General features: G+C 41.9%; 1 protein-coding gene across 1 annotated transcript in view; it reads left to right on the top strand.

Annotated features, from left to right (window-relative positions):
• The window catches only part of TAOK2 (TAO kinase 2), a 48,273-nt gene that overhangs the window by 10,299 nt on the left and 15,135 nt on the right, over positions 1-22,839 (top strand). The window contains 23 exon segments of the mRNA XM_032237073.1: positions 2,510-2,682; positions 3,164-3,259; positions 3,399-3,429; positions 3,432-3,499; positions 3,913-3,958; positions 4,052-4,148; positions 5,079-5,121; positions 5,123-5,193; positions 6,080-6,171; positions 6,275-6,312; positions 6,314-6,356; positions 6,359-6,368; positions 6,462-6,514; positions 6,517-6,542; positions 7,231-7,398; positions 7,648-7,818; positions 7,821-7,862; positions 8,755-8,883; positions 11,499-11,607; positions 11,610-11,734; positions 15,512-15,640; positions 16,618-16,821; positions 18,530-18,769. Of these exon segments, the coding sequence (XP_032092964.1) occupies positions 2,551-2,682; positions 3,164-3,259; positions 3,399-3,429; positions 3,432-3,499; positions 3,913-3,958; positions 4,052-4,148; positions 5,079-5,121; positions 5,123-5,193; positions 6,080-6,171; positions 6,275-6,312; positions 6,314-6,356; positions 6,359-6,368; positions 6,462-6,514; positions 6,517-6,542; positions 7,231-7,398; positions 7,648-7,818; positions 7,821-7,862; positions 8,755-8,883; positions 11,499-11,607; positions 11,610-11,734; positions 15,512-15,640; positions 16,618-16,821; positions 18,530-18,769 (2,163 nt within the window). The 5' untranslated portion in view covers positions 2,510-2,550.

The raw sequence follows: 22,839 nt of genomic DNA, 5'->3' as shown, positions 1-22,839 counted from the left end.
GCTGTAACTATGTGTCCGCGTGACTATGTTTTGTATGCTGCTGCCGGATACTTTTAACTATATCTAAATCCACAACCAGACCTGTCATCAAGAGCCAAGCTCAGGAGCCTGAATTGGCCCCATTCACACAATGAAACCTGCCTTACTAAAAGTACCATTAAACCTTGCACAAGGGGAAAAAATACAATGCAAGTAAACAACTTAAAAAAATGATACAAGTGGAATTATTATTAGGAATAAAATATAACAGAGAAAATGACATGTATGAAAATATAAAGTTGGGTTTCCTCAATGCCACCTGAGAACCCATCAGAGAAAGTAAATAAGCAAGGGCAATAACGGAAAGGAGGAAAGATGAGTAGGGAAAGGAAGAAGGGTAAAGCAGAGGAAGTAAGGGAGGGGAATTAAGAGTAGGAGGGAGGGGAAGAGGGAGAAGAAGAAGAGGAGGGGAGGAAAGAGAGAAGAAGAAGGAGGGAGGAAGGAAAGAAGGAGCAGAGAAGGGAGGTAGAGAAGATAGAAGGAGCAAGGTTGTTGCAAAATAAAATGGGGTAGCAAGAAAGTGACCCCAAAACTGTATTCTATTTATTTGTAAGAAAATAATGATTAATGATAATGATATAATTAATAGTAATTATAAGAGTGTATATTTGTGAATGAACTTGAAAATAAAATAAACTTTTTTTAAAAAAATAAAAATTAAAAATAAATAATGCACAACATTTGCCCAATAAATTAAGGTTAAGCTTACCATCACCATCAAGGTTAAGAACACTCCTACAAACAACCCCACACCAGGTTGAAGATCCATCCAGGCAGGGTAAGCAAGTTTGTGAATGCAACTGCAGGCAACTTAGTTAAGGAGGCTGTGGGAATAAAGCCACTGTGTGCCTCTGTGTGTGTATGTATGATTGTATAGCAGCTGAGGTTGTCCAGCCTCCAGGATGTGGTTCTTTTCAGACCCAAAATTTAGGAGCAAACAAGATGTGGAGACTCTAGTCTAGAAAAAGTGCAAAGAAGAGCAACCAAGAGGATTAGGGGACTGGAAGCTCATACATGAAGAACAGTTGCAGGAACTGGGTATGTCTGGTTGAATAAAAAGAAGGACTTAAGGGTGATATGATAGCAGTCTTCCAATAACTGAGGGGCTGCCCCAAAGAAGAGGGGAGTAGAAGTAAGATAAACTCTTAACACTTAGGCAAGAAAACCAAAGCTACACCATGCTTCAAGACAAAATTTCATTTATTGTAATTAGAAATAAATATTTCTCAATATATAATTACATATTGTTTTTTTATTAATCAGTATGTTTTAATTATGTTCAATTATAACAATAAAAATACATCCTGCATATCAGATATTTACATTACGATTCATAACAGTAGCAAAAGTACAGTTATAGAGAGTAGCAATGAAAATAATTTTATGGTTGGGGGTCATCACAACATGAGAAACTGTATTAAAGGGTCGCGGCATTAGGAAGGTTGAGAACTACTGCTCTAATTCCTTTTAATCCCTTATAACCAACTTCTTCATTTTACACAAGGAGGGGTTGCTTAAGAGGAGCGGCAGAATACTTATAGTGGACAAAAAGACATGATAGTATTGAGCTGACTCAGTTAACATAACATTCAGTTGAAAATAAAACTGAAATATTTAGCAAGCCCTCCAAAGGCTTGTGCATTTTTAAAAATAGAGAACCATATCATTTTCTTCAACTCAATAAAGATAGTGCAGAAATTAATGCAAATAACAAATCTGGTAAACTGAGTAGGTGAGAATATTGTTACCTGCATGGAAATCTGTATGCATTGCAATATAAAGGTGGGACATACAAGACTGAAACATGAGATGCTTTTCGAGAGAGAGAAAATGTACTCCTGTCATTAAAGTAACAATGGAGATTATTTTAGTGGCCAAAAATTAAGGGCAAATCTGATTTTTGCATCTGTGGAAAGTAATATATTTTTACCAAAAATCCCTGGATTTCCGTAGAAAGGATAAAGCACAAATCTATTTTGAGCTTGAGCTAGAAAAGTGGGGAATGTAAGAGATAAGTAAAGCTTATATTGGTACTTCAGTATCCTAACAATTACTGGTTGAATGCTGTCACATAAATAGCAGAAGCCCAATTTAAACAAGCGAAATCTATTCTACCTTCTGTATCACGGCAAGATCCGTCTCCATTTGGTATTGATGGCATTCACGCTATAAACAGCTCTTATTGATTATCTTGTTTCTGTGAATAGGAGTGAGTGCTTAGAGATTCCTTTTTAAAAGGCTTTCTGAGCTTTGTCGGGATTGCATGCGATCTTGAAACCACTTCTTCAAATGGGAGTATAATTTTCGTATATTTTACCCTTCTTCTAGCAAGGATCTCAGGATTGCTTTGCTTCAACAAGATGGCAGCATCAGATGTCATTGAATTACATTATAAATAAGCCCAATAAGAATAAATTACCTTATTGATACCCAGCTGGTCCTGTTTGCTAATATTTGTTTCCCACTTTAGGAGAACAGCAACAGTGAAGTCCAGCCTCACCCACGGCCACCATGCCGTCTAATGCCCGGGCTGGCAGTTTGAAGGACCCTGAAGTGGCTGAGCTGTTCTTCAAGGATGACCCTGAGAAGCTCTTTGTTGACCTGCGGGAGATTGGTCATGGCAGTTTTGGAGCTGTCTACTTTGTGAGTGCCAAAGGAGTGTTAATGCTCATGCTCAAGCCTTGCCAAGCTCATTTAACACAACTCTTTCCGATCGGCCTTGCTTGTAGTAGAACCAGTTTTGCTTCTGGGTCCCATCCCATCAGGAGGCCCTGCCACTGAATATTAGATGTTGAAGAGCAATAGCAGGATGAACTTTTTCCACATCTTGTTGATTGCTTTCTCAGGGAGAATCTGATTGGCCATGATCAGAAGTGAACTGGTCTGATTAGTAGAGAAGTTGTAACTTTAAATGGATTGGGTACTCACCAGTCCCAAGTATTTCTGGCCTCGTGGGCATCTCTGCTGTAAGAATGTGCGATTCACCATGCGATGTGAAATTTACTCCTCCTGAACTGTATTTTTTCCAGGTATAGGAACCAAGTTCCTCTCTGAAGTTGACTGTCTGTGAATGTTGGTAATTATTTTCATCATATTCTTTGATTTACTCTTATTATTTTCTCAGGCTCGAGACATACGCAACAATGAAGTGGTGGCTATTAAGAAGATGTCCTACAGTGGGAAGCAGTCTAATGAGGGGTCTTCTTTAAACTTTAACACAGTTGTGTTGACCATTAGCTTCTAGCCTCTTCCTGGCCTAGGTAATCCACTTCTGCTTTCCAAATTTTCTAGCCTTCTTGTAATATTCTTTCCTTTACTCGAAGTCTATTGGAGCTCAGGCTCTCTCTTGTGTTTTCCAGAAATGGCAGGACATTATCAAGGAGGTGAAATTTTGCAAAAGCTACGCCACCCAAACACAATTGAATACAAAGGCTGCTACTTACGGGAACATACAGCATGGGTAAGATGAGAGCGAACAGATCATTCTTAAGACATTGTGTGATATATTACAGAAAGCCTTTTAAAGATAGGCAGTGAAAATGGAGATGAACTGGGCTTCAGATGAGGGGAAGTCTTGAAAAGGGCCCAAATGATGGCTGGGATTCTTGCTTCTCTGCCTGAAACCTTAATGCAATTTAAGGGAGGGAATTGCAGTGCAATAGAGTGGCTGCTCCTTTCTTGAAAATCATGGAGAAAATTGTTTTGGTGGTATCCTATTTATATTCATGTGGTTTTTGGAGGTGTCTGGATGGCATTGGTGCAAGTAGAATGGTGGGCATATGGTCTGATTTAGTAGGGGTTGTTGTTATATTCTTAAGTGAATTGGAAATTCCAGGTACAAAACAGAATTAACATTTCCTCTTAATTCACTAGCTGGTGATGGAATACTGCCTAGGCTCAGCCTCAGATTTGCTGGAAGGTGAGTCCAAGACCAATTGAAGAGACACGTCTTCCCACAGGCCTTTTCTGAGACCTTTAAATAATGTTCTTTCCTCCATCCCTTCTTTCCTAGTGCACAAGAAACCACTGCAGGAAGTAGAGATTGCAGCCATAACGCATGGTGCTCTGCAGGGACTTGCCTACCTGCATTCACACAATATGATCCACAGGTGAGCTTGATATTGTGTTACTCTTAGAGATGTTGCTGCTGATAATACCCATTTAGTGTTGGACAGTATGATCTAGTTGTTGCTGCATTATGAACTCTGTTACTCTGTTTTTTAATTGGCTCCATGCATCTCTATGACACAACCCTGTTTCTTGCTACATTTTACTGTTATTCTCTTCATATGATTTGCGGGTAGAATGGCAAATTACTTTTTAAATTTGTGCTTTGGTCAAATGTTGCAGTTATGCAGTCTAGCTAATTATCAGAACTGGACAGTCTTCAAATTTTTTAAATCTACTTTGTATATAATAAATCCTTGATATCCCAAACAACTTAAGGAAAGGATATATAGTTAAAAACATGTTGCTTTTTATCAGATTTTGCAGTTAATACAGGTGGTCCACATTTGATGTCTACCTGTTTTAGCAACTGTTTGAAGTTATCACATTGATGAAAAAAGAACTTTACTACCAATCCTCACATTTACAACTTGCACAAGTCAGTAAAGCAAACAAAAGCCAAATCTGATACTAAATGCAGTCACTGTTCCACTTTGCTTAATGACTGCTAAAAAACTGCTAAAAAGGGGTTAACTATATGTTTTCAACTGAAGAACAATATTATATGCACTTTTCTTCTAAAAAAAAAATCCTAATTTCAGCAGCCTAATTTTAAGTATAGTAGAAATCTTTCACTTGTTGCTATCAAACTATTGAACATTAGAGGCCATTACCAATATAGAAGTTTGCTAATGCAGCCCTATTTCTTTCTCCTTGTCCTTTCTTGTCCTGGTCCATATAAATGTTGCTCTAATCTTTATCCTCCTGTTTTCTCCTGTCACTCTCACTCCTTTCATCTTGGTTCACCATACTTGTCCCCTGTGTTCTCCGTTTCTCTGTTCAGTTTTTAATTACTGTGCCTGTCCTTTCAGGGATGTGAAAGCTGGGAATATCCTTCTGACTGAACCAGGACAATGTGAAACTGGGGGACTTTGGCTCAGCTTCTATCATTGCTCCTGCTAACTCCTTTGTTGGCACCCCATACTGGTAAGCTGGCAGAATTGAGATTTTGTGTAATTAGGAAGAGTGAAGTGTGGCTGGAGAGGTAGTGAGAGTGTAGATATCCATTTGAGACATCCCAGTTCTTTGAACAAGAAGAAATTTGATAATTAGACATTTGGGTTCCCTGGATTTTGCAAAGAGTCCCAGTGTAGTTTGAACAACAGTTGATTCTAAAAAAAATAATTAAGAAGTCTTCTCCTTTTATAGGTCAAAGATTGGAGGGTGTAATTTAAGATGTGTTCCAGTATTGGAGGGGGACTTAAGGGTAAACTTTAAGGGTCATGTTTTTAGAATCTCATTTCAAGAAGTATGGTCTAAGAAAATGGAAATACTGCATTTTTTGCACTATAAGACACTCTGGACTATAAGAAGCACCTAGTTTTTGGGGAGGAAAACAAGAAAAAAAAGGTCTGTCTCAGCAATTTGCCCTCCTTGCAGCAAACTGCAAACAACCTAGTCAGTTTCAGCACAGCTGATTTAGTATGAGCAGCTGATTGGCAGTGGATCTGCTTCTCTGAATACCCCCAATCAGCTGTTCCAGACCTGTGTGGATTGCTGCCACTGCCTATCACTACTGCCGGCTATCGCTTGCCTCGGTGCACCTCATTTTTTGGGTTCCACGAGCTACATTTTTGACCTGTTCTAGGCGGCGGCAATTAATATATGTATATAAATACATAAATAATACACATTCATGTGTTTAATAATTTCCCCCCTTTGATTAATTAGTAATATTGAAAATTACTTTGTGTCCAGGGTCTATGTTCAGGGTCAGGCATCTTTGATGCAAACAATCTTCACGGCTCTATGTAACAATGTGAACCATTGCTAAGTCAAAATGCATGATTGCTTATCGTGCGCTTCTTTCTAGGATGGCTCCGAAGTGATTCTAGCCAGTGGATGAGGGGCAGTATGATGGCAAGGTGGATGTCTGGTCTCTTGGCATCACTTGTATTGAGCTTGGTATGGAATGAGCCACTTGCCTTATAAGGTTGGAGTTAATTGGGGAATGATGTGGAAGAGGGCGACGAATACTGCTGCTAACATTATTGTCCTGTATCTTTAGCGGAGCGCAAACCACCCCTCTTTAACATGAATGCTATGAAGTGCCTTATACCACATCGCCCAGAATGATTCACCATTGCTGCATATAGTCACTGGTAAGGAAAACTCCAGAAATGGCTTTAAGCTTGCAAAAAAGAGAGGTTTATAGATTCAAATGAATCCCTGACTTTCTTCCCTGTTTTCTTCAGGTCTGAATATTTCCGAAATTTTGTGGATTCATGCCTGCAGAAGATCCCCCAGGACGTCCAACCTCTGATGTGCTGCTTAAGGTATCTCCCACCATTGTCACTCCGGAAAGATTCCTCTCCCCCCCCCCAAAAAAATCCCCAGCTACAATGCCTGTAGCCGATGGGAAGTGCATTTTATCTCATCTGGGATCAAAAGAAGAAGTTAAAGTAAAGATAAGGTATTTAATTAGAAGAATGTGTTAAGGGAAATGTTAGGATCAGGAACTGGTAATATATGAAAAATGTTGGTTCAGATGTTTCTACGAAAACACCCTAATAAATAATACTCTTCATCATTTATTCCCCACAGACCCATGCATAAATACTGAATCTTCCACTGGATTCATAGAATTTAGAATTCTGTGTTGAAAGTGTACACCTAGTGTTGATTTTAGTTGGCCTTTTTTCCTTATTAAGTGTTGATAAGCAATGAGTTATTCTGACTTCCAAAGTATTTGAGTTCTCTCACTTTCTGTTCCTAAGTGGACTTGAGTAACCATTACATGTTAAATCTAGGTTTACTCAAGTTAAGTTGAAAATGATTATTCATTGTTGTTAAAAGAATATAGTTATTAGGTCCTAAAAAATCTCAGTGGTTGTTATCCAACTCTTGAGAATAGTGGAAAAGGATTCCTCAGATCACAATTCTAAGAGCTCGGTGGATAACTTTGCAGAACTTTTGCAGACCTGCTTCCTTGGTTTCATGCTAGTTCTTCCTGTGACTCCACAGCATCGCTTTCTCTTGAGGGAGCGACCCCAGACTGTTATTATGGACCTGATTCAGAGGACCAAGGATGCAGTGAGGGAGCTTGACAATCTGCAGTACCGCAAGATGAAGAAAATCCTCTTCCAGGAAGCTCAGAATGGTCCAAATGCGGAGGCACCAGAAGAGGAAGAGGTTTGTTGTTGCTTTCCCACTTTCTCTGATTCAGTTCTCCCTGACTTTCTTGGACTTTGGCTCACATAATTCTCTCACCATCATGAGAGTAACAGTGCAGGAAGCATCCTTACTCGAAATCATTTCCTATACACACACATAGTCTTTGTCTCTGTCTCTGTCTCTCTCCGCTCCCCCTCCTCTCCCCAGCTCTCTCTGCTGTTGTTTGCAGTATCACCTTTCTCATTTAATCCTTCTTTGCTGTTTCAGGAAGTAGAGCAGTTTCTTCACCGGACAGGAACCATCAATAGCATGGAGAGCAGCCACTCCGTACCCAGTATGTCCATTAGTGCCAGCAGTCAGAGCAGCAGCGTGAACAGCCTGGCCGATGCCTCAGATGATGATGACGGGGCTGAGATTGCCATGATGCAGGAAGGCGAGCACACACCGTCACCTCCAATAGCTCCGTCATCCACCGTCTTCCGGTATAGAATTCAGTGTGGGTTCTGCAGAGCAGTCCAATGCCAATTGTCAGAATAAAGCGAAGGTTGGGAAACATTGTGGAATATTTTCTAGCATGTGATAGAAAATGTAAGTGGTAGAAAATGTAAGCCTTCCTTCAAATCGGCCATAAGGATATGAGAATCCTGAGAAAATAAGGGAGAAGCTCAATTTTGAATTTGGAGTATCCTTTACCTTGAGAGAAGCATGCTAATGATCACGAAATTGATTCCAGTCGATCAGTACATCCTACTTGCTTCCTTATATTGAGTAACTTAGACAGGGTGGGTACACTTTTCCATTCTCCTTTGCTTTATTTTTTGGTGGGGGGAGGGTATCAGTTCTTCTCTAGACTAGTCTTCCCTAGCTGTCTACATTTCTTGGGATTGCAGCTAAATTTCTACATACTTTGGAAACAACAGTTGGAGGAAAACCCAACTAGATTACAAATGTGTAGTCTGTTATGTTTAATCTGGTCCTATCCATGATCGTTTCTTTATGCTTAAGACTGGAAACATAACTGATGTTGAAGCCTCAACCCAGGTTTCCTCAACATGGTACAGATGTTTCATCTGATTACCCCCCAGTTGCTTAGAATTCTAGAATTACTGCCATAAACCATGCCTGGATTGGTGTCAAGCTTGGAAGATTGCCTTAGGGATATATTATTTCAAACTTCCAAATCTTGGAATTCTTCTCTAGTGCTCTACAACAGCTTACTCCACACGTCCACTTCTTAAAACTGGCTAATCCTAAATTACTCCTAGGAGTGCAGTTTGATCTGCCGACTCTACATTCTGTTTTGCCTTTTAAAAGAAAACTTGCAGAGCAAGTTAGAAAGCTGACATAGCTTCTATGGCATTTTAATTCTTTCAGGGCCATGACAATCTGTATGATGATCCCTACCAGCCAGAAATGGAGGCCCCAGAGTCATCGTCAGCTTCCCGACGACGTGCCTACTGCCTTAACCGAGATCACTTTGCCACCATTCGTACAGCTTCTCTGGTGAGGGGAGAAACTTGCTTATATTTTATTGCATTATTAAATTGATAATCCTGCCTTCATATTTTGTACAACTCAAAAGCAGTGCATTGTTCTGATCTAGGCTTCCCCAGCAGCAAGAAGCTGAGTCCTCGTCCCAATATACTCCTTTTATTTATTTACAGTGAATTCCTCTCCAGCAAAGTCCCAGCCCACAGTCTTTCAAGATAGTTCACAATTACTGATCTTTATCAGGCTTGGAGAGTAGCCAGACAAATATCTTTCAGAAGCCGCATATTTGGCAAGAATGCAGGAATGAACGAATTGTCTCCTGCAAACACCTTTTCCCTTTCACTCCTCTTTTATTCCCGATGGGAAGGGCCATTCACCCTCCACTTGTGGCCTTACTTCCAAGTCGAACTTTGTTCCTAAGCTGGTCCTCTCCATCTGGCAACTCTGTGCATGCACATACTGGGAACAGGCTCCAGCTGTTTCTCTGCCTCACTGATGTCTGACTCTGAAAGCAGCTGATAACTGTCAGACGGCCCTGGCTCCCTCTCTGCCTCCGACACAGAGCCCTCAGCAGAGCCTTCCCCAGACTCCAGGACTGGCCCATGTCCCTCCCTAACCTCCTCGCTCTCTGAGACTGGCCACCAGCTCCACTGGCCTCTGTCGTGCCACAACTGGGTAAAATGGTCTCGCCTTCTGTTTTCCCTCAACAACCACCCTGTTGAGATGGATAGACTGATTAAGTGCGCAGCCAAAGTCAGTAGCTGCATTTCAAACCAGTTTCCTGGTTCTAGTCCAGCACCTTCATCCCTACGCCAAGCTTGATCACAGTTGGATTCAGTCCTTTCATTTTCATTTTGCCAGCCTCCTTCCTTTGCTGGTGGCTTCATAAATTGCTGGTGATTCTGCCTACTAACCTCCTCCTTCCTTTCTCTTAGTCAATGAAGTTTCAATGTTTGTGGCATCTGGAGCCCTCTGTAGGAATTTGCTGCAGTGCAGATGTTAAGCAAGAAGCAGAGAAAATTAGGACAGAAAGAAATCTGAACTATCTGAAATGCAATAGGTTCTGCCTGTTTAAAAAAAGGGGTATATTCATTGTGAACAAGATGGCTTTGGAAAGTTATTATTTTTAACATCATTTAGAAGCTGATCAAGCAAAATAGTTTAAAGTTTCCTTGGGTGAGTCCAGAACTGTTGATAAGTGCCAGAAATCTGCACCTTTTGTATTGCGAACATTTATTTCAACTATTTTTCTAAGAGACATGAGCAATATTTATTTAAAACGTGGATGCTTCTGTTTCTTAACAGAAGCTGCTTAATTAAAATCCATGCAGTTAAAGAAATTTTGAATCATTACTAATTTGATTTTTTCAGTTATTTAATTTAGAACAAAACTTGTGCAGGGTTGGCAAACTTTCAGAAGCTATATATGATATTTAATATTTGGATTATGATAGCGGTAAAGATTGCAGAAGAAAGGGCAAGGATGTAACATGAGTAGAATCCTACCAGGTGGGCAAAGATGGGACTTCATGAGGGCACATTTGGGAGAGTCAATGTTTTCTTATTTTTTATCTGTGCTGAATCCTTTCTGAGCTGAATTCAGTTTTCACATGGTTTTTATGCCAAAAGTGCAAAACTAGCATTCTCAATTTCCATATGCCAAAATAAGAATCATGTTACGGTGTTAGAAGTGTTTTTTTTTCTGAATATATGTCATGTTTTACTCCTTCATTTGTTGATCTAAGCTGAGTCATCTTGAATTAAAATCTGTTAAGTTTCTTTACCATCAGGGAAGTCCTGTGCACTAGAGGCATACTGTAAGTGGATCTGAAGTGCATAAGGGTACATAGATAAGATCCAGTCTGAGCATTCTTTTTCTACTTTTTTGAGGCTCCTTCAACAAACTGTGCCTTTTCTTGGCCTGGCACAGTGCAAATGGTAGTGGGAAACTGCCTGCTGCTGCCCTATCTCCCATCACCCTAACCTCCTTGCCTGGAAAGTACTGTACTTTTCAGTGTATAAGATGCATCCCCCCCCCCCCCAAAAAAAAGAGGGTGGAAATGTTGGTGCGTCTTAAACACTGAATATGGCCATTTTGTCCTCCCAAAATCCAGCCCTGCACGTCCCATTTTTGCCAAAAATTGGGCGTGCAGAGGGTTTGGGAAGCTTGCAGAGTGATCCTGGGGGCTGGGGAGGGCAAAAACAGGATGCATGGGGGATTTGGGAGAGCTAAAAATGGGCCTGTTTTTTGCAAAAATGGGATGCTCAGAGAGTTTGGGGGGCAAAAGCTTTTTCTTGTTTTCCTCTTCTAAATCTTGGTGCGTCTATACTCCGGTGCAAAATATGGTAATTTTTCCTGAGCCCCTTCAGGCACCGTGCAAATCCAGGAAAAGGTATGATTCGTCAAGGATCAGTAAAAAGGGAGTGAGAAGATGCTCATACCAAATCAGAAGATCCTTGCCTGCTTCAGATCTGAATGTGCACAACACAGTGTATTATTCCTCTTACCCCATGGCAGGATTAGTTCCGTAATAAATTCATGCATGGTGTTGTTTACATATCACAATTTGGATTAATTAGATTTTCCTGTTTCTCTCTTCCTCCTCTCTTCCGTTTCTTCCTTTCAGGTGACTCGCCAAATCCAGGAGCATGAGCAAGACTCAGCACTGCGGGATCAGATGAGCGGCTACAAACGGATGCGGCGTCAACATCAGAAACAGTTGCTGGCTCTGGAGAACAACTGCGGGCTGAGCTGGATGAACACCAGCTGCGCCTCGACAAAGAGCTTGAGGCCCACCGCAACAACTTCTCAGCCGAGGCTGAAAAACTGGCCAAGAAGCATCAGGCTATTTTTGAGAAAGAGGTGAGGGCGGGAGACCTGGATAGGGAGATGGGAGATCACTTGGCCAAAGGGATAGAAACTACAAATGAATTTCTGTGAGAACGGGAAAGTGGGAAAGTTTGGCCTCCAGCACAAGTTGCAGTGGGACCCTGATATCCGGTAACACAAAAATTAAGCCCCTTTTAGTAGAGTAGGCACTAAAACAGCTTATTTCAAAAGGAAAGAAGGAAAGGAAGAAAGGAAAAATTGTCAGAATTGCTAATACTAATCCCAAAAATTGGAAATATTTCCGCATTCTTGCCTGAAATAGTGCAAAGTTTCATGAGAGAAGATTGAAATCTTGCAAATGGATGGTAATTTCATGAGACTTTGGTATTTTTGTCACCCATTCTTATTGAGTCAATCACCACCTTCAGGGGTGTCACCAAAGTACTGGCAACTGTTGTAGGTGGCATATTTTTAATCCTTGGGGAAGACTCTCCAAATTGAAGTAATTATTTCCCCTATTTCCTTTTGATTATGCCTTCTCATATACATTTGTACACCACTCTTGTGAGATTCAATGAAATGTTGCAGGTTTGCTTGGGAAGAGCCTCTCTGATTAACTCACACTGTTCTGATTGTTCCCATTCCTTCTGGCCAAATCAGCAATGATCTGGTCACTTTGGTAGATCAGTATTAACTTGCCGTTGAAAGCAAGGAAATCAATTATCCAAAACAGAAATAGCTTCAATCATAACAGGTCCATATATTCCTGGATCGGATCTATTCTTTAAAATTAAAACATCCTCCCCCAAAGAATTGAATAATTTAGACAAGGGTGTTTGCAACCAAATCTCCTTGTCAAGGAGATGTTATGCCTTGTACAAATGATACAATTATTTTATATTTTTTATTAACGATTACAATTATAGAGATTAAAACAATACAACTAAAAAAAGAATGCAAAGAAAAATAGAAAGTGCAGAAAAGGGGAAAAAATAGAAAAGATACAAAAATAAGAATATAATAAAGGGGGGAAAAGAACTATACAAAGAAGTGACTTCTGCTTCATCACAAATATAAGAAATATTAGTAACTTAATACCTTCTATTAAAATATAGTACATGATCTCTTCTTCCTGCTTCCCATCTCTTGTCATCTCAATCCTGGTCAGCAAAAGTTCACTGTGAGGTTTACAGACATAAACACCATATTTATTTTAATTTGAACAAAGAAATCAACTTGATATTCCTTCCTTTTGCTTTTTACAATCCTGATCCATTTAAATAATGTCCTAGAATTTTACTTTTTTCATATTTTCTTTGTCCCCTCTACAAAATTCTTCAAAACTTTCTTCTGTAAATTGAGTATAAAAAAATTACTCTCTTAGTATAATATCCTTTTTAATTACTAAGACATCAGCCAGTTTCTTTTATATGTCCAGAATATCTTTTTCATATTATTACTATAGCTGTCATTTTAAACCCATTCAGCTCAAGTAAAACCTGTTCCCCTTTCCTAAAATCCTTGAAGCAGTCTAATTAGAGGTAGACACTTGTAAAATTGATATTGTTCAAGGCAGTCTTTCAATGTATCCCACGTTAAAATATTTTGCTTGATCTTATATTAGTAACTGTGTTCCTCTTTAATTGTAATCTAGTTCCTTTTGGTTCCTCTAATGTTGAACCTTCAAAGTCATCATGATTTTTTTGGAGAATTCAAAACAAAATAATTTTCCCATGGGAAGGATTCTTTCAATTAATTCCCAAATTATATTTTAAATCTATCTTTAATTGACTTGCAATTTTCAAAAGTCAACAATTATTTGCTTGTTTATTCTAAAATATTTTTTAAGTACTTAAACTTGTATTTAAAACTTTTTTCACTGAGGATTGAAGGAAACTCATTCAGTGTTGTAAAACTTGCCAATCCGAAGGTTCCTAATACTGTGTTTCCCTGAAAATATGACATGTCCTGATACTAAACCCAATCAGGCTTTTCAGCACATGGGTTAAAATAAACCTCCCAAAAAAATAAGCCCTCCCCCAAAAAACTATTGAAATCCATGCGCAGCGAGAGACAGCAGGCTTTTCGGGAGTTCACCAAATCTGAAAGGTAGGGTGCAGGGTGAATGGGAGGGCGTGGGTGAGGAGAAAGGAGAGGGTTATGATTTTTTTTTTTTGCATGTGTTTAAATGTGCCATGTTTTGCACCCTGATCTCCTTCAGGCCCGTGTTGGATGGTTGCAGCAACTTGGGAGAATTTGGGTGGGCGCAGCCCCTTGGTCACCCTTCCCTACCTCCAAGTAGGAAAAATGGGGGAGGAAACTTGCCCCAAAAGGTTGGCAGGGCTCTAGAGAAGCAACACGTTCTGCCCAGCCTGTCATGTGTCACCCGGTGGTCATGCAGAAGAAGTATGGCAAAGGAAACCCAACAGCCCTGCCACCCACCCTACCCCCTCTATCTCCCTCGCCGTCTCCACGTGGCCCCCAAACTTCTCAGGACCCCACCTGCCAAAGCCCACCTCAAGCGGGTGCGATGTCTCCTTTTGACAACCAGGCTGCCTTTTTGTTAAATGTGTCCGAACAGGCATGCTCAGTGATGTCGCTCGCCCTTTCCTTTCCTCCCAGCGCCTTTTGGAAAGTGCTGTTCCCACAGAGGGAGAGAGGGAGGAAAGGGGGGAGGAGGAAGAGGATGCACGAGTGGGGCAGGTTAAAGGAGGAGGGGAGAGGCGCTGAGAAAGTCAAAGCCCTCCCTCCTCCCCTGTTTTTCTTCACCAGTCACACACACCCCCCCTCAATCCCAAGCATCCTGCCCTCCTCATCTCCACCCTGTCCAGCTGGTGCGGCTCTGCTTTATGAAAAGAAAAAGAGGAGGGGGGAAAAAGTCCCAGGGCAAGAAATGCACCTTACAGGATATCGAATATCCCATTAAGCTGCCCCTCCCCCCACTTTTCCTTCCTTTCCTGCCCTTCTCTTTCTCTCCCTTTTTTTTTAATAAGCTCCACTGAGTCAGAGCCGTCACAGCCAGCCTCACTCACTCGCTTGGCGGTGCCGTTTTTCAGAAACTGAAGTGGAGTCTTGCGGCCCAGCCCATCCCCTGCCCACTCCCTCCACCCCCGATAATAAGGCCATATTTCGGGGGTGAAAAGAAAATAAGATCCCATCTTATTTTTGGGGGAACCCAGTAGCTGAACGGCAGTCAACAAGCATTTCCAAAAGTGATTAGAAAAATTAATACCCAAACCTACTGTCCTTAAAAGCTCCAACTATGGGTTGAGCAAGATAACTCATCTCACAGACCTCTAAATCTACCAGAGATTGCAGTGTTGCGGTCTCCTCCTGACCAAACTGTCTGGTGCACTTGTGGGCAATCTCAAGTCCTTTCCTTGTCCAGAAAGGAATTACAAAGAGACAATCTACTCATCAACTCTTCATCCCACAGCAGTTTTCCATTTCTTCCCAGAGACCAAATTGTACCCTTTCTTATTTCTCTCTAAAGCAGTGGTCCCCAACCTTTTTGGTTCCACGAATTGGTGGCGGGGGCTTTGGCAGTTTCGGAGGGGATGATTTGGTAATATGCAACCTAAATCCTGCACAAATGAAACTTTTGCACTCACCCCCCACTTCAGTGGCCTGCTTTCCAATGGGCTGGGGTTTGGGGACCTCTGCTCTAAAGGATGGTTTAAAGTTATTAGTTAACATGTGCAGTAATGTCTAGTTTCCCCCCATTCTCCCGTTTCCTTGGATGATGTTCTGACTATGTACATGGCTATGTGCATGGCTAAACCATCTTTCTGTTCCACTCCACTTCTGCAGGCAAAAGCTGCCCTGGCCGAAGAGAAGAAATTTCAGCAACATATCTTGGGTCAACAGAAGAAGGAGTTGGGCAACTTACTTGAATCACAGAAGCGCCAATATAAGTTACGGAAGGAGCAGCTGAAAGAGGTACCCTGATTTGAAAGGTGGTGAAACATAGCAGTAGGAAGCCAAAAGTTAATTATCCCATGCTAGTTTGTCAGCTGACTTTCCAAAGTTCCTTTTGCCACCCTAAACTCTGCCTGTGACCATGAAGTCTCAGAGATGATGGTGATGGTGATGATGACGATGAAGACGATAAGTCAAATTTACATGTCACCCAACATCTAGCTATTCTCTTCGCAATTTGTTCTCTTATTTTGATTTTTTTTTACTTCATGTATAATGATGCAAATTCTTTCTTTGGGGGAAGGTAAAATGAGGCATTTAACTGATTTTTAGGAATATGTGGAAAACAACGTCCTAACAGACCAGAAATGACCAAATGAGATTTATGCTGTCATGCTGACAGTTCCTATAATGATATGGAGCCTGTATCTTTGAAGAGAAAGATAGAAATATTGTTGTTTTTTTGAGATGACACGATAAGGATTTTTATTTACTGAGCAAACACATAACTGTGGCAAACATGAGGGTTTTGTGTCCTCGTGTTTGTTGTTGCTCCAGGATAAAACCAAAAAGGTATATATTAAAAAGGAAATGAAAATTTGCCTGAAGGTATAATTTATATGCATTCTTTTGGAATTCTGGGCCTGTTGATCTCAGCCATGAACCGTTTGCCAAGATAGCTGTCCTCAATATATGTCTTGATATATGAGCGGGAGATAATGAGACCTGTATTCCAAAACCCTTGGGCTGATCCTATTTGAAGGAATCTACCCACAGTCTTTTCCAGTCTTGTACCCAAATGTTGGAGGGGTGATGACTGTACTTCCCCACATATAAATTCGCATGTCACATAATTCAACGGTATACTGAATTGTGTGTTAGAGTGTCAGATGAACTCGGTCATTGCAGTTTGTGAATACGCTGCCCTTCAATAGCCAAAGCTTAGCCCTATTTTTCAACAAAGGAGGGTTCACTTTTTCGTGTTACTTCTTTTGCAGGAGTTGCAAGAGAATCAGAGCACACCCAAGCGGGAAAAGCAGGAATGGTTGCTCAGACAAAAAGAGAACATGCAACATTATCAGGCCGAGGAAGAGGCCAACCTTTTGCGGCGCCAGCGGCAGTACTTTGAGCTGCAATGTCGCCAATACAAACGCAAGATGCTGCTGGCACGCCATAACTTGGACCAAGACTTACTGCGGGAGGTGGGGACCAGTAATGGGTGCCTGATGGGAGCAGGAAGGGGGTGTCTGTCTGTGCTTGAAAAGCAAAACTGCAGGAGGTGTACTCTGAGGGGTGGGTGTGTTGAGCAGGCTAAATTGTGTATCCCTTTTTCCACCCGTATCTCTTTGGAAAGATGGCATAATGAGCAGTTACTTGAATGCCTGCCTTTGCGAGCTCTTTGTGACATTTATTAACTAAATGCCATTTAATTAAATTAGTTAAGCCACCCAATTCCATAGCAACTCTGAACAGAGTGTAATATTCAACCGTTTAAAATATTACAATACAAAACCATATATAAACCGTTCTGAGGGAAAATAGCACAGCCTCTAGCAAACTAGTTAGGAGGAGTCTGCCATCAACTTTAGTCCAAGGCCCAGAGAGCAGCCAGGTTTTAAGAGGTTGTTTAAATTATGCCAGGTTGGAGGCTATATGAATCCTGAAGGGAATGATTTTAGAAGACGGGGGCTCTGCAGCATAAAAAGCCCACACTCTTTGGTTCCATTATGTAAATAAATGGGAATCAGACCATGTTGACAGTGCCAGTCATGAACAGACAATCCACCGTGCATTATAGGTAACTAGGCAACCAGTGACCCATCTGGCCATCCTTTCAGAGATGTTTCCTTACCAGATTCCTGAATGACAGAAGCTCTCGTGTAGCGTCTTCACTGGAAAAACTGCCTATGTTGAACTGCATAGCACATCAGCACAGGAAATATTTTATGGCATGTATTATGTCATAAACTGTTTTATGATCATTTTGATGTCATAAAACGTTGCATAAAATTTGCCAAATTTCAGTTCCATGGGGGTTATGGGTCCCAGATTTTGGACACATTAAGTAAATGAATCCATTTGAGGGACTGTCTGTTCAAAAATTCTTGCCTAAAGCACCATTTCACCTAGTTAAAAGGTTATGGAAACTAGAGCTTTAGAAAGAGAGAAAAGCAGCATCTTGAATTGCCCCTGGAAGTCTATGGATAAGTGCAGCTTCCTAAGAGTATTCCTGGCCACAGCTGCCACTGGCTGTTTGAGCAGGAGCTGGGAGTCCATGCAAATCCTCAAATCGTGCAGCAGTCCTGAAGGGGAAAGTATTAGCCCTTTCAAGACCAAAGTTAGAATCTCTCAGATCTGGGTAGTACACATACTCAAAACCACTCAGTCTTCTCAGAGTTGGGTGTTTCTTTCCATTCCAGATTCACATAACCTCAAGACCTTGTGACAGTCACCTGATCAGCCCAGAGTCAAGACATACAGTTGGAGATCATAATCATGATATCCAATGCAGTCTTGTTTAGATAGTACATAGTACATGTCAGGCATATTGCGTGGGGTGCATTGAGTTCTAATCCACCATGTGTGTCAAAAGTCTCAGACTTGATCTCCCTGCCAACACCAACTAAACCCAACTACAGAGAAAGGAGGAGAACCACTCCCAGTCCCTAGGTGGTCCAGAAGGATGTCATGGTTGATAGTATCAACTCTCATATTGGTTCACTTACACAGATAGGATACTGTCAAAGGGCAATGAAAAAGAGTTGCTGTTGTCGGGCCATCAGAAAAGAGGGTACTCATTGGACAAAAGGAAGAAAAGTGCTGAATATTTCATATATATTGGAACCATAGATAACTCTTTCTGGAACATAACATTCTCATTCTGCTCTCTTCCCCACCCCCGACCTGTAGGAACTGAACAAGAAACAAACACAGAAGGATCTGGAGTGCGCCATGTTGCTGCGCCAGCATGAGTCCACCCAGGAGTTGGAATTTCGTCACCTTCACACTGTCCAGCGTACCCGCACAGAGCTTACCCGTCTGCAACACCAAACTGAGCTGTCAAACCAGCTGGAATACAATAAACGCCGTGAACAGGAACTGCGCCAGAAGCATGCCATGGAGGTCCGGCAGCAGCCTAAAAGCCTCAAAGTAGGTGCTACCTACACGCCACCTTGCTGCCAATTGTGTCCAGAAGGGCAGGTTGTGGGAATTCTGGAGCCAGGGCAGGGACACCCAGGGGTGACAGAAATGGACAGATATGAGGCTGGAAGTCTAGACTCCGGAGAGGACCTTTTGGGTGGGCATGGTCCTTGTGACAGTGTGGTGGGTGATCAGGAGCATCTGGCAGATTTGGAATACCTGTACACAGAGAATCTAGATCAAAAAGGGTGTCAGTTGGATGTCCTGGAGTCAGATTGTGTTTGGGATGATCCAGGTGATGGCACACATGTTGGAGAAGTTTTGGAGTCAACTCAGGTTGGAGCTGAGGTAGTCAATTTGGGAATAAAATACCCAGACCTTTTAGACGTGTATACACATACAAAGGACATTTTAAAGTCTGAGTTAGACAGTCATGAACAGATGGTCCAGGAATGCAATCAAGAGGAGGAAGCTCCAGAGCTGGACACAGCACATATTGAGTCTCATGTCCAAGAATGGTCACCAAAGGGCGTTCTGGGCTTGAGGAATCAGGTCGTGGAGTCCTTAATCTCAAAAATGAGAGATTGTGGAGAGGTGAAGCCAGATTGGCCCTGCATGGCAGATATAATTCCAGATGGGCAGGAAGCAGAAAATTTAGAAGAAAGACAGGAGTGTCTGGGGCTTGACGAGGAGGGCCATGAGGTCTTTGGTTCAAGCAGCAAAGGCTGGATTTTAGACTATTCTGTGGCAAGCCTAAAACAGCAAGAGCTGTATGGTGAGGAAGTTACCAATGTAGATCTAAGCCAGAAGTTTTTTGGAGAGCTGGATCACTGCGGAGATGCTTCTGAGGCTCTGCTGCCAATCTGGGGGCGACCAGGCGTTCCAGAGCCTGATGGCCAAGAAGCTGATGATGAGCTAGAACCATTTCTATGCAAAGAGGATTTGTACACTCAGTCTCTCCCCACTATCCTAGAGGAAGGGTCCATGAGAGGTTCAGGCGATGGCTGCCTAGCCGGCGATGATCCCTACAGTCAAGAGGGAGCTGGCAAATCCCATCCAGGGGGCTCTCCGGTCGCAGCCGTTTTACCTCATGTTCTCTGTGTGGCTTTGGCCTTGTTGGTCTCTGCATATCCTTGTGCCCCCACTCTCCTGCTTTTGCTCGCTGCTCTCTGGGCCCAGGGGGGGAGTTTCCAAGATATCCTCCTGGCCCTTGAAGGATTCCTAGTGGGCCTGGCGGTTACATACACCCTGTTGCACTCTGTTTTTCTTCTCTCCGGGTCCTCCTTTCTTCTTCTTATCAACTTGGGGGGAACGGTAGGGGTGGTGGGGTTGAGTGCCAACAGGGGGCGCCTGTATGTTCCGGTCATTCTTTTGTCCTCCTACCTCTTAGCTTCTCCCTGGGTTTTCTTGCCCCTTTATCTCCTGGGGGCCCTGGCCAGACACAGCCTAAAGGGATTTCCCCGCCATGCCCGTCGGTTTTTGCTCTTGGCTCTCCTGCATCTCCCACATCCGGTTTTCCGCATCCTGCAGCGCCTGGGGCTGGTTAGCGAACGGGGGCTCTTCCGCCTTTTCCCCAAAACAAACAAAGGCAGCTTCCGGAGTCGTATCCCAGTATTATCCCGCCAGCGGCAGCCACCCCTTCCCTGGCACCATCGGATCCTTGCTCTCCTTGCCAAACCGATCCGTACCCTCAACAGGATCCTCACCAAGGTGATCTGCGCTCACTTGCCCCCTTCTGTGCTCCACTGTCTTAAGGGCTTGTATGTTCTGAAGGAAGAAAAGCCCAGCCGTATCCCCTGCTTAGTGGCACGTGGGGCAAGGTCCAGAAGCCATCCCAGCGGGCCAGTGAGACGGTTGAATAGAAGCAGTGGTCGTGTGCGTGTGTCCCCAACTGTCAGGAAGCCCTGGAGATAACGGCCCTTAGTATCTTGGGTTTCTAAACCCTGCCTAACTTTGTGATACAAGCCATTTCAGTTGACCTGCCTTTCTCTTACATGGCAATGTTCTGTGCAGTGGGCCAGCTTCTAGAATTCTGGGGAATCAGACCGAAGCCCTTTTTCAGTATTTACTCTCAAAAGCAATTTTTTTTTTCTCCCTCCAAGGTTTGTTAATGTTTTGCTGCCTTCTTAACAGGAGGTTCTGGGCAGGATGCGTTTGGTAAAAGAAGCTTTAATATGGGCAGAGCAGAGAACCAAATGTTTGTGCAAGCTCTGATTGTTTACATATTGGGTGTGGACAGGAGGTTTTGTCTTGTGCTCATTGTGTCAACGAGGAAAGAATCACCCGAGGCCCCTTTGAATCAGCTATTTGGGAGGACCAAATATTTCCTATTTCCATCATCTGGGATAAGGTGTTGAGCTCCATGTTTGCCAAAATAATAATAATAATAATGTTCTTAAAATTCTTTCCAATAACCCCTATTTAAAATATCCAGTAATGGCTGCTTTTTCCATCTTCAGCATCTCTTGCACAGTGAGGAGATACATAAGTGTCTTCATTTCAAGCCATTTTTATCTTCTGAAAAGCTTTGAGTTCCAATTCCTGCTAAAATACACTAGTTCTTCATCTGCCACAGAGAAAGAACCTCCTTATGAAATCTTGAGAAATTAAACATCTTTTTAAAAACCAAGACCTTCAGCTCCTGAGTGTTTGCCTAGTTTAAGTGATTCTTTCGCCGTTCGTATATACTTCCACCTTTGGTATGTGTGTGTGCATGTTTACACACACATACATATATTTATCATTTTTCACCATATTTGTAACAATCCCCCTTTTTAAAAGTTTGAACTTGAATGTACATATTTGTATTTGTTTGTGGGTAGGTTGGTAAGCTTTATATAATTTTTTGTGGAGGGAGGAAAGGAGGGCTAACAGAATTTTTAAACAATACAATTCGACTGAAAATGGGAGAAATTCATAAAATGACAGCTTATTGCTGTACATTTTTTCCACTTAAAACAGTAATTGGCCATCCAGTAGCTTTTTTTTCTTTCTTCCTTTTTTAAATGAAAAACCACACGCTGGCATTTGAAATGAATGGCTTAGCATTGTAGTGGTTTGTTTTAGTGTAGGCTGTTGCATTTTGGTCGAAGAAAAAAAACAACACCAAATATATATATATATATATATATATATATATATATATATATATATATATATATATATATATATATATATATATATATAATGTTTCTATGTGCTTTGGACTCTGCAGCCAAGGCATAGGCAACCTCTTTTAAGTTAAATATAAACCAAAGTTGTTTTGCCTTTTAATGCTTCCCCCAGTGTGGTTTGGCAGGAGAGCAGCCTTTTCATTTTTTTTTATTTTTTTTTTACAAAACTGGAAACCCTAGACAATGGGTGTCAGACTCGTGGCATCAGGCTGCGTCATGTGACATATCTGGACTTTTTCTCCCTTTACTAAACTGGGCGGGGTCGGGGCCAGCAAGTGACGCATCCAGCCCGCGGGCCACGAGTTTGACACCACTGCCCTAGACCATCTCTAAAGTGCAAGGGTGGATCTCCAAACTATAATGTTCCATTTTTGTTTTCCAGGGACCAGCTATGCTTTTATCCACCAAAGAATGGGGTAACTGCCTCATAATATCACAGCCCCCACCCCTTTCTTCACTTTTTATACTTCTTTTAAACTCTGCTACCCTATCATTTCCAGTAACCATTTCCTTAAGCTTTAGGGTGAACACAAGTCTCACTGGCTAGTGTGACATGCTTGTCCCCAGTTCCCTCTAGCTTGCTCCTGGTGACCCTGTCACCCTGGGAGGAAAATCCTATTTGTTTTCATCCAGTAAATAGCCAGGTTAGAGAGTTCTGGAAAACCCAAATGCTTCTGTTTTTTCCCTATATGAATCCAACAGTTTTTCCCTTTTTAACTTTGAGCAGGTAAGCACTAAACTCTTATCACAGCCTTCCCCACTTTTTAACTCCAGTATCCTGGTCCATTTTAATTGTGACATTCTGAAATCCTCTGCATTGGAATGACTTTGTCAAAAGAATAAGGGGAAGCTGCTGTATAAAATCCAGTTCAGTTTGCATTAATTATTTTGTTGGATAACTAGCTT

Source organism: Thamnophis elegans, chromosome Z (assembly GCF_009769535.1).
Source record: "Thamnophis elegans isolate rThaEle1 chromosome Z, rThaEle1.pri, whole genome shotgun sequence".
NCBI lineage: Eukaryota > Metazoa > Chordata > Lepidosauria > Squamata > Colubridae > Thamnophis > Thamnophis elegans.
Note: the sequence above shows the minus strand (reverse complement) of the source record. Positions and strands in the feature narration are given on the sequence as shown.